The 12,434-nt window shown below is 37.4% G+C and overlaps 1 protein-coding gene across 15 annotated transcripts in view; it reads right to left on the reverse strand.

Annotated features, from left to right (window-relative positions):
* The window catches only part of MPDZ (multiple PDZ domain crumbs cell polarity complex component), a 116,326-nt gene that overhangs the window by 55,680 nt on the left and 48,212 nt on the right, over positions 1 to 12,434 (reverse strand). For 14 of the 15 annotated variants that reach the window (XR_014880697.1, XM_085214531.1, XM_085214532.1 and 11 more), the window contains 4 exons: positions 11,453 to 11,611; positions 8,698 to 8,880; positions 7,604 to 7,727; positions 3,310 to 3,508 (listed from right to left, as the gene is read on the reverse strand). Coding sequence is in view for 14 of the 15 variants with exons in the window: in XM_085214531.1 (XP_085070657.1) it covers positions 3,310 to 3,508; positions 7,604 to 7,727; positions 8,698 to 8,880; positions 11,453 to 11,611 (665 nt within the window). In the remaining variant the exon portion in view is untranslated. The remainder of the gene's footprint in view (positions 1 to 3,309; positions 3,509 to 7,603; positions 7,728 to 8,697; positions 8,881 to 11,452; positions 11,612 to 12,434) is intronic. The other variant, XM_085214530.1, reaches the window with a different exon arrangement.

The raw sequence follows: 12,434 nt of genomic DNA on the forward strand, positions 1-12,434 counted from the left end.
TGATGCAGCATTGTTTTACAACGGTGTTAACAAATGTCAATGTCTCATGCTGAATGTGAGAGGCATATTTAAGTAGTTAAAAATATGAGCTGCTTTTTTTTTCTTTCTTTTTTGTCTCTCCCATTTTCTTTTGTATTATTAGACCTCCACATCATTTATACCTGCTTCAGAAATCATTTCATCTTTACTGGTGTTTACAGTAGTGATTACTAACGAACATGGAAAATGGAATTGTAATTATCTTCTATTCCTTGACCAGGAATTCATCCCCATGCTTTACGTTAAGACCGGCAAACTCTGATTCAGATTTGTAATCATTTGAATCAGATGTTACAAGCAGCTGCTACTGAAAAAAAAACCCACTATTATTCCAGAAATATAAGAGCTCCTAGCAAGGTGGAGTAAGAAGTGAAAAAGAATGTATCATGGTAAGGCCACACATCTGTTTTTTCACAAACAAAAGGAAAAAGAATATCTTAATATGGAACTCAGATTGCTTATTCCTGAACTATGAAAACTGAACATTCTTGAATGAAAAAAAAAAGCTTTTACATAGCACATAAGAATGGTTTCATGTATTATCACAGAAAGTACAGAATTATTTGAGTTGGAAAGGACTCTTAAAGTCCAAGCTCCAGGTAATGAACAGGGATATGCACAGCTAGATCAGGTTGCTCAGAGCCTGGTCACGCCTGACCCTGAATGCCTCCAGGGATAGCAGACCCACCACATCTCTGGGCAATCTGCGCCAGTGCTTCACTACCCTTATTGTAAAAAACTTTTTCCTTATATCCAGTTTGAATCTTCTATCTTTTAGTGTGAAGCCATTTTCCCTTGTCCTATCACAACAGACCCTGCTGAAGGTTCTGTCCCCTACTTTCTTATAGCCCCCCCTTAGATATGGAAAGGCCGCTATCAGGTCTCCCTGGAGCCTTCTCCAGACATAACAGCCCCACCTCTCTCAGCCTGTCCTCAAAGGGGAGATGTTTCATCCCTTGGATCATTTGTGTGGCCCTCTTCTGGATGTGCTCTAACAGGTCCATGTCTCTCCTGTATTGAGGACTCCACATCCAGATACAGTACTCCACCAGGAAAGGTTTCACCACCACAGGGTAGAGGGACAAACACTTTTCGTCATTGAAATATAGCTTTGAAATGATAACATTCCTGCACAAATCACTTTTAGGGGCCACTCTGTTATTCAGAAATAGTTCTGCTTAATAATTTAGGTATTCACTTTGCAGTCCTGTGTAGAAAAAACAATCATACAAGCACAACTGAGGGGCTGTACATCTTTTTTTTTCCAAGGCTGATAAAAAAGATTCACCGCTTGCTTACTTGAAAGGCTGGCACTTAGATCACAAAACCTGCATGATAGTGTACCACATCAGCCCTGAAATAATGTTTATTTAGCTCTGAACTTCTCTAAGCAAACAAGAAGAATTACCATGATACAGTGTTCTCCTATGTCCCAGTTCCTGATTCAGGGCATTTTCACCCTTTTTGTACCGTAATGTTTTTCCAAGATCTTCTCCTTTAAGTGTAAATTACTAAAATTATGCTTACAGAGTAGATTTGTATCATAATTATGTAGCCCTGTCCTTCCTCCTGCAAGAGCTCTTTGGAAGCTGTGAAAGCACTTGGTCTTTCACTTGCTTGAAGTGCAAGCTTCACTTTAAACTCTTGTCATAGGAAGAAGATAAACATAAAATGAAAGCAAAAAATGTCAAGTCAGAGCATGAATGGCACAGGAGTTCTTACAGAAGGAGCTGAAGCACTTTTCTCTGTGACATCTGAATGTTCACATCTAGTATGAGATTTCATATTAGAAATGTATCTGGAAAACAACTAAGACTATAAAGCAAACCTTAAAATCACACAGCAAAAATAAAGCAACTTTAAAAGGATAAACACAAAACACTAACACATTTTTGTTTCATTACATAACTATGGCATTAACAAAAAACTCTTCACTGGAAAAATCATGCTGTAGCACTTGGGTGTTCAAGCAGACATACAGACACATACACACTAACTGATTTCGGTCATGGAAGCTGGAATTATAATGGTTGAAATCTTATAAAAATAATATCATGTTTTATGAAAGCTGATTCCCTTATATTCGCAACAGCACTGTCAGTAAAGGTAACAAATTATATAAGCAGGACCTAGTATTTAAGTAAGCTAGTATAAAATCCTAATACTATATGCACACAATTAAACGTACCACTCCATACTTTGTGTACTTGCTCTCAGAATGCCACCATTCTTTAAAGCCAGCAGACTTCCCAAGAAGAAAGAAAAGCCCTGCAGCCCATTCTGAATGGATAGAAACTAGTTACCTGCCACCACACTGTACCCACCACTTTCAGAGCTGCCTCCTTAAATAATTAGAGACTTCTATTAACAAGAGCTCAAGGAATTTTATAAGCAGAGCTGACCCAGCCCACGTTATCATGGATTTCAGTAAAACAACTATTAGTTTATTCGAGCTGTAAACTCAGCACTCATTGGTCTGGAGCACCGCCCATAAGCTCAGGAACACTTCATATTTAGATGTTGGATATATGGGCAATTGTGACATCTACAAAGAACTACACTTAACTTTCCAATAAAAAACTGAACTTTACAAGAAACTTTCATATTAAGCAAGTGGATTTTTAAGACTATTAAATATTTCAAATTTTAAGCCGCAGCACTCCAGAGAAAAAAAATTAATGCAGTCGAGAAACAGCTCCTTCATTTGTACTAATGAGAACTTGGAACAGACCTCACAAAACACACTTTTTAATCACAGATGTACTAATGTTCTTTTCAATATTGCTTTTCCACATTAAGATTGAGTTTTATAGTTTCTGGTTGGCAGCCAAAACCAAAATCCATTACAAACATCGTTTCCATCAGATGAAGACACCTGTGCAATGGCCAAGATAGCTGACATTTCAGAAGCAAAATTATCTCTGAGGAAATGCTTAATTTGTTTAGTTGTTTCATATTGTAAATGCCAAACTCTGATAAATTGTACTACTTCAATAAAGCCATGCAAAGGTAGTAATGAAGATGGTTAATTAATCACAGAATTAGTTTTTCAAAGAACATCCAAAGCCTCCTATACAAGTGATTTTAACTTTCAAACTCATGGAGCTGTAATTTCATAGTAAATTATTTGCTGAAATGGTAACTTAAAGATAAATGCACACTGTAAAAACAACAACAACAAAAAAATCTGATTTAGAAAATACGCATGAATCTGGACAAAAATTTTGATTAGCCTTTTCCTACTAGATTCAATATTCTGGCTGTACCTACTTTAGTTGTGGTCCAGCGAGTGAATGTCTCCTCAGCATAGCCCGGGCTTGTGCATTGGTTAAGTTAGTGCTTGATTCTTCATTAATGGACAGGATGCAGTCTCCCACATTAATCCGTCCATCACGACTTATTGATCCTCCATGTATGATACTACGAACTATCATTCCTGTGCCATCTTTATCAGAACTTACTGTCATCCCTAGAGTGAGAAAGGCATGAAACAGGTGAGCGTTAGTATCTTCTTTGAGCCCTACCTCTGGGTGACAAGGGAAAGTGAAGCGATAGCAGAATGGGAAGGCATAAGACAGCTACATGACCTGCCAATCTCAACAAGCCCAACACCGTCCTTATTCTCCTTGTGCTCCCATCTTTCCAAAGGGAGACAGGAGTTAAAAATCACATTCACATTATCTTCACTTTATCTTATGTAATTTCATATATCAGGTTGAATATAAAAAACTAAAAAACAGTGGAATATTTAAGCAGAAAATAAACCAGAAATCAAATAGATCACATAAAAGCAATAAAATTGCTCCAAAAACAGTTTGTAACCCCTCTGGGTGGTTTCTCAAGTTCATATGCCACATCTCAGTTTTCTGATGTCTCTTTTCAGAAAAAAAATGAAGAAAAAAAAAAATTATCTATAAGCATGGGGCAATACTGCACAATTCTTAATTTTCTTCAAAAATTAAGGCAGACAATTGCTTAGGCCCAGAAGGGCATCTTAACCTGTGCAGTAGCCTGTTTACTATTAATATATACAGTTTATTCAGTGTACATGACAGCCCTGCCTGTGGTGCAGCAAGATGTTACGTCTCTTGATTTACATGCATCATTTAACTCTGCATTCTTTTCACTAAGGGGAAATAAGACAGAAACAGGGCAGGTGCTACTCATGATGAGTACAACTTCTAAAAAAAATAAAAATTGCTCTTCACGAAGGCAAAAGGTACCTTAAGACCCAAAACAGTTTTCTCTCCCTTTATATTACTGAGGGCTTACCACTGTCTTAATACTAACAAGCTTTTCTTATTCTTTCTTGTGCACTGATGAATGTTGAAAGCTTTTCCTTACAAGAAAAAGAAACCAAAGGAAAAGTGCCTTTTAGAGCAGAATTTACTGAAGGAAGATGTAGTGAGCACTACTCTTGGGTTCTCCTGGTTTTTGATGTAAACCTCAAGTTAGTAAGTAATAAGAGGGCAGTTCTATTTTTGCAATTCCTCACCATCTTGACCAGATTGACTGGAAAGAAGATGATCTCCAAAATAACAGTTAACCAGAGCAAACCTTCCAAAGATACTGATATGAGAAAATTCTGATCATTTATATACAAACATGGCTACAGAAGACTGACGACCTGACCCTAGGAATGTAGACCTTGGGAGAGAGACTACAGGACAGGAACTGGTTGAAAAGTTTAGAAAGCAGCTGCAACCTACAGGCTATCCAGACTCAGCAGACCAAGTAAACATCTGCCTACACAATTGTCTCAAAGGAGAAAAAAATAATAAAAATACCGCTAGCTTTTAAAGAACAAAACTAAACAAGATTTTCACTTATGCTTTTTGGATTTCCATAAATATAAACTCTCTGAATAGTGGTGGTTCCTCATGTTCACTTACAGTTCAGATCAACATTGTTATCCAAGCTATAAGAAGGTGGCCCTGCTATCAAAAAACTACCCCATAAGCTTCTTAGACAAAGGAATATATGTGTCTCTCTATTTTGGTATGTAGAATCACATTTTATCTTTTGGAAAAACTGCAAAACCACTTTCATGATGGGACTTTATTAAACAAATGCAAGAACATGGTGTTTCAAATGACTGGAGTTTAAAATTTATGATTTGCCAGGGACTGTCAACTGTAACAAGTTCCGTGCAGGAGTGCTCACAATATTACAGTACCATGACATGTCATCCATCTCAGCACAGTAAGGAAATTCAGAACTTTATGGAAAAGGGCTCAAGGGCTTCTGTCAGAGTGCTTTCTGTGGACAGTACATCTCTAAGTATATTTAAAGCCACTGCAAATAGCCAACTTAAACTATGTTTTACTCTGACAATGCCAGAAAGTCTTCCAAGAAGGAAAAGCACATGCACTCTAAAACAAAACAAATAAACACTCTGGCGTAAGTCAGGAGGGGAGAAGCACTGTCTCCTGTCCCAAACCTTCCACCGACTGGCTGTGAGAGTCCTGTGCTTATGCCCACCCCAGCCTCTCTGCTTCCACAGCCACTACAGGAACCTGAAGAGGACAACAAAAACTACTTCAAGCTACTGAGACTATCAATACCACAATACACCTTTGATCAGTATGTTCAGGGAGATGCAGATTGCAGATCTTTAAAAATGGCAGATTCTCTACAAAATGATATTTTTGAATTAAAAACACTATAGATAAATATATTCATTATCTTACCTTTTCAGAAATACTGAAACTTAAGATAAAGAGAAAATCAGTGGAAAGAAACTGAACAGCTTGTTTAGTTTTGACCATACTCAGAAAACAAGGTGATTTCATGTTTACATATATTTGAATATAAAAGTCTTTAATCAAAGCTTTTTCATTTCAAAATACAATACTTATTGGCCCCATCTTGTGTCTTTCCACTGTAGATCACAGAATCATAGAACTATAGAATCAAGGTTGGAAAGGACCTACAAGATCATCTAGTCCAACCGCCCACCCATTACCACTGCTACCACAAGCCACTAAACCGTATCTCGTAACTCCTCATACAGACACCTCTTGAACACTGCTAGGGGACGGCGACTCCACCTCCCCCCTTGGCAGGCCATTCCAGTGTCTGACCACTCTCTGAGAGAAAAAGTTTTTCCTCATGTCTAATCTAAACCTCCTCTGATACAACTTGTGGCCATTTCCCCGGGTCCTGTCCGTTGCCAAACCCCTCTTCACCCTAACCTCCCTTCAGGAAGTTGTAGAGTGCAATGACGTCTCCCCTGAGCCTCCTCCAGACTAAACAATCCCAGCTCCCTCAGCCGCTCCTCGTAAGATTTGTGCTCCAGACCCCTCACCAGTTTTGCTGCCCTTCTCTGGACACATTTCAGGGCCTCAATGTCTTTCCTGTAGTGAGAGGCCCAAAACTGAACACAATACTCAAGATGCGGCCTCACCAGTGCTGAGTAGAGGGGGATGATCACCTCCCTGCTCCTGCTGGCCACACTATTTCTAACACAGGCCAGGATGCCATTGGCCTTCTTGGCCACCTGGGCACACTGTTGGCTCATGTTCAGCTGAGCATCAGCCAACACCCCCAGGTCCCTTTCCTCTTCACAGTCATCCAGCCACTCATCTCCAAACCTGTAGCACTGCATGGGGTTGTTGTGGCCAAAGTGCAGGACCCGACACTTGGCCTTGTTGAACCTCACCCCATTCACCTCAGCCCAGAGATCCAGCTTATTTAGATCCCTCTGAAGGGCCTCCCTACCCTCAGGCACCATCTTTCAACTTGGTGCCATCTGCAAACTTACTGAGGGTACACTCAATCCCCTCATCTAGGTCATCAATAAAGATATTAAACAAGATGAGCCCCAGTACCAACCACTGGGGGACACCACTTGTAATGGGTCAGCAGCTGGACTTAACTCCATTAACCACTACCCGTTGGGCACGGCCCTCTAGCCAGTTCCTTATCCAAAGAAATGTATACAATGTATACCTGTCCAGGCCACGGGCAGCCAGTTTCCCCAGGAGAGAGAGACCGTGTCAAAGGCTTTGCTGAAGTCCAGGTAGACTACATCAACAGCCTTCCTCTCGTCTACTGGTCACCCAGTCATAGAGGGAGATGAGGTTGGTCAAGCATGACCTGCCTTTCGTGAACCCATGCTGGCTGGGCCTAATCCTCTGGACACCACACACGTGCCATGCAATCTCACCCAAGATGATTCGTCAGGCTGACAGGCCTATAGTTCCCCAGATCCTCCTTAAGCCCTTCTTGTAGCTGGGAGTCATATCAGCATATCATATACAGATACAAAAACAATGTATTAAAACTGTATTATTAATATTTAGGATCAACCAAATTCCTTCATGGAAAAAAAATTATCAGTGAGAACAGTAGTTTATTTTCTGTTAAAAATGGCAGCAAGCGGGTTCACTGCCATCATAGCCAAATAGAATAAAAGCAGTAAAGACAAATACTGTGTTATGCTTTCCCGTTTAAAATGAAAGTGTTTAGTCTTTACTACTAGAATGGGAAATATAAGAGAAAGGAGAAGAAAGGAAGGAAGTCATGTTTCTTAAAAGGTTAAAAAAAATGACAGTTATTTTACCTAGACTTGAATTGCCTTTTGCAATAGTGATGGTCTCCTCAAAGACATTTTTCACTGTATTTGAGACTCTGAAAATTTTTTCCATAGACAATAAGAGGCTAGATTCCACCAGCGTTTCTGTCTCCTAACACAAAGGAAAATAACATCAGTTCATAATACAGATATAAAAGTGTGCATGGACACAGACTTCAGTTCATCTTACCTTTTGCCAAAGCTATGAGTATAATTAATACAGATTCCCTATATGGTCAGTCCATTAAAGATTAAACTGATGTATGTGTTTTCACTGTGTGATAGAGCAAATCTACTGCAAAGTACATTGTTAATTCAGGGGGACACAATTTACTCTCTTAAAATTAATGGGATGAACTCAGTCGCTTGCTGACTCACACACTTGAGATGCCTGACAATTCGTTAATGCTAAAGTAATGAAGTTAATATAAAACTATAACTCTTCTAAGACTGCTTTAAACACTGAAGGGAAAGAATTGAAATAGAATTGAACAGTGACTGTCTTATAAGGAAACTCTACTTGCACAGCCTTAGACTGTGTGCGAGATGAACTGCACAACTCTGCATGAGCACTTGGATGTAAGACTTTCACACCACTTCCCTCTGGTTTTCCACACCTGATTTTCAGCTGTGAACCTCCTCTATATGCCCATTTCTTTGTGGAACTTAACAAAACCTGGACCTCTATGCTTCAGCATTGACTAGTCGTGCAAGGTATGAGCAGACTTAAATACATGCATTATCTCCAGTCCCTGGGAGATTACTTTTTTTAAACTATAAATTATCTCCTATCTTCGACTAGGCCTACTAAATTCCTAAGTTTTGGATGTGAGCTTCCACATTTGACTCTTGACATTTACACTCAAAGACCCACACGTTGTTGCTAATCAGTGCCAATTTCAGAAGGAGATTCAGTGGTTTTATAACGCCTTTCCATAGTTTTTCTGGGTTTAAAAAAAAAGAAATCTTTACTTTTCCAGAGGCATCAAGCTGTGTATTAGTATTTTTGCAAATTCTGCTGTTGTCGGAGATTCAGTTCAAACTGTTATGTTTTCACTTTCATCTTGTAACTGAACACTCACATGTTTGACATCAACAGTATGCTCAGTCTGAAAACTCTCATCAGCAAAAGTAGCTGTAGTTTCCAGGTTACTGTCCTCTTTAGTACTTTGTTCACTCTCTCTCTCACTCACATCCATATTGTACGAACTCTCGGTGGACATATGACTATCATCTGCATAACTCAAATATTCCTTTCCACCAATCTGTTGAAAACAGGAGGCAATAAATAATCAACATTATTTTGAGTACACTAAAATGTAAATCTTAAACAGAAACTAATCTTACAGAATCTAATCTCACAATTTAAACATGTTAGTTCTAACATGAGTATTCTCAGTAGATTCCTAAAGACATTTTACTATCTGATTTCTGAGACAAATTATTCCATTTTATAATACCATGAATCAGTGAAAACAAAGTTACTGCTGAAGGCTAAATTCTAATGATGTATCAGTCAGTAAATCTTCACTAACTCAGCAATGTCCACTCACTCTCAAATAAGACTCAACAAGCTTCAGCAATCAAAAATTAGAGTACAGCTGTCTTTCTCAAGTAGAAAAAATTTGCAAGCCCAAAGTTTTTATTCTCAAATCACTTTCCAAATAAAGTAAATTCAAACAGGTTATAGAACAATCATGCAGTCTTATTATCCTTGTAACTGAGAAGAAATGTTTCTATGTTATTGTTTTCTTTTATCTAAGATTTTATCCACTGATCCCTTTAAGTCTTTTACTACATTTCCATAAAGTGACAAAAACATGATTCTCCAGTTTGTTTTCTAGAATATATTAAATCAAAATTCACAGAATTCACAGGGGATATTTTGTATTGTTTTTCTCCCACAGCCCTGGAATTTTTTTTCTTTGACAGAATGTCTACATGCTCATTCTGTCCCTAGACCAGACCAAAAATGGATCATCTGTAAAGAGCTGGTTTAAGTAACATCTGAGAAGATAACTGAGCTAAACACTACTAATCTGCATGACATAATCAATGAAATTTCCTACTTTTTGATGATCAGAACACCAGAATTATAATCTATTGAAATGAACTCATAAGGCTTCAAAGACTGCCAAGGACATACACCTTTAACTCTGTTTCTGATCTGTTTTTAGATCAGTTAGAGTATATTCATTGCAAAGACTCAGATAGTATTCAACATTTTTTCTTATGTCATACGTGCATATTAAAGTAGCAACATACAAACTTTTTAAATTTATTTCATTTAAAGAAAAGCCAATGCTTTTATTTGTAAAGACAAACAAAATGTCAAGAATTTGTAGTAACAGCTGCACATGACCTCATAAGAGCATTACTTTGACCTAAAATTATTTTTCATCAGCTATCTTTAAATTGATGGCAAAGGCATTCATAATCTGTACTTCACCTGCCTCTGTAGTTAGAAATAGCTGAAATATCTCAGTATTCGTCATACGGCACCTTTTTTTTCTTTTTTTTTCTTTTTTTTTTTTACTATATTTTTACTGCTTCCAAACTCTTCTTTTACAAATTGATCTTCTTACTGTGTTCACTTTCTGAAGCACTTCATAATTGCACACTGTTAAAGCTTACTTGAAGAGAACAAACTCTTCGTACTGGTGCAAAGAGAATAACCGTGGAAATTCAGGACTATAATCTTAAAAAAAAAAAAAAGGAAGAAAAGAAAATGGAAACCAAATCCTTCTGTAAGTCAATATCAAAAATTAATTCAGACTTCGTAAAGTCTCAACATGATATATTATGTAAACCCAGTGCCTATCTTATTAAATGCTTCTCATCATGAAAAATGCATAATCCATTTAAGTAACAATTACAGGGTTAACAGTGCAATCTGCCTCACTGGCACAGCAGAGATGTGCTCTTCTGTAGATTGGAAGAAGCCATTAGAAGATGAATTTAGCCTTTCAATCAGAGCATTGTAAGGGATGAATATACTCAGGGTAAGGGATAAAAGAAGATCCTGTAACAGAGGCATGAAGGTAAAAGCAGAAACTACTCTGTTCAAGACCACTGACTGCAAAACCTAGAAGAAATTCCTACAACGTTGCTTTCAAAGACTATCAGTACTAAGAGAAATGACTCAGAAGACTCTGGATTACAGAAGTAAATCTACAGATTGAAAAGAGGAAGGAGAATGAAAAGCTACTGAGAGAAATAAAGCCAATTCTGATACAATCACATGGGTATGTGACCAACAGGGAATAAAGATAGTAATAGTCTTAATAAACTTAACTTCATATATTAAATTTAAATATAAATGATTAGCAATCAGAGATTTTATATGGTACAGACTTAAATACAGTAAAATAATAATTCATTCAAGAACACTGTAAATTAATTAGTAAATATCTAATTATTGGGCAGTAAAAAAGCAAAGTTTAGGACAAAAATTTAATCTTTTCATATCTAAAATACTGCAGAATTACGCAAGTGTTTAATATTATCACTCTTTAATATGCTTTGAAAAAATACCAATTTCATTTCCGCAGAAGACTGATCATTGCAGCTTTAACATTACATATGTCTCACACTACTTTATCTGGTTATACAAAGCACAGCCCCAGTTTTCAACCTTCCACTGCTTCTCTCCCATACAGACAACACCAAGAGACTCAAACACTATCTTGAAGAAAGCTAGACTTTAAACTTATAACAAATGTTGGTGCAGATGGAAGTGGAACAACATGAAGCATTCATGTTTAGTAATACAGTGGCACACACGAACACAGAGACTTTCCACACTTGTAAGCAAGATAAAACCATATTCCTTTTTACCTTGGGAGTTGATGTTGAAGAAGGGAAGCCGAAGTTGAAATCCTCACTACAGAAGTTGTCAGGTGTAAGTGATGATGAAGTTGGAAGTATTACAGCCTCCGTAGCAAACTGAGATTCAAAGGTGGGTTCAATAGCTAGACCAGCTCCTCTGGAGTCCACCTAACAACAGAAGCAATTTAATCAGCCAGGCTATCTGTAACCTTCACATCACGTAAGCCCAAACACATGCACCTCAGTAGCTACGTATTGACTCATTGTTAGCCCTTTTTTTCCCTCTCTGCTTTTACAGTGAAGTTACATTTGCACATCACGGTAAGAAAAATTTCTGCTTCTGGTAATAACTGATATCAGTCCGTCTGAGATTACAAGGAATACCTGAGCAAAAGCTAGAGACTGAACTGGAATGAATTGCAGGGCTGAAATAGAACACTGCCTCCTAAGAGAAACAAAAAAGTGTTAGGAAAACTGCTGTATGCTGGTGTCGATATTTGGATTTGCTTGGGACTTTTTTTTTTTTTAATTGTTACTTTCTTTTACAATAATTAGTGCTATAAAAATAACCATCTTTACTTAGAGCCACATGTCAGGTTTGGTTGTTTATACAAAGGAATATAAATAATCTTCTGGAAGCTGCAGTGCTTTCAGAAACATTTATAAGAGATATTTATTATATCTGATTTTTTTTTTAAATATGTATTTACAAAATATTTATGTTTTTTATATTCCACAAGAAGGTTAACATGGACATTTCTCCCATCTTACATATAAAAGAAGATTTTAAAATAATTCCTTTTCATCTTGGAAATACTTTTTTTTCTTAAATGCAACACAGTTCTTCTCAAGACTCAGGTATTTTCAAACACTAGAATGAAACTGTGTCTTAAACAACTCAGTTCATGGCGTTTCACATACAGTATTTTGATTATTATTTCATTTGGCCTGGAAGAGGTCCAAGTAACAAAAATGTTCAGTGAGTTCAGAA

This window comes from Meleagris gallopavo, chromosome Z (assembly GCF_905368555.1).
Source record: "Meleagris gallopavo chromosome Z, MGAL_WU_HG_1.1, whole genome shotgun sequence".
NCBI lineage: Eukaryota > Metazoa > Chordata > Aves > Galliformes > Phasianidae > Meleagris > Meleagris gallopavo.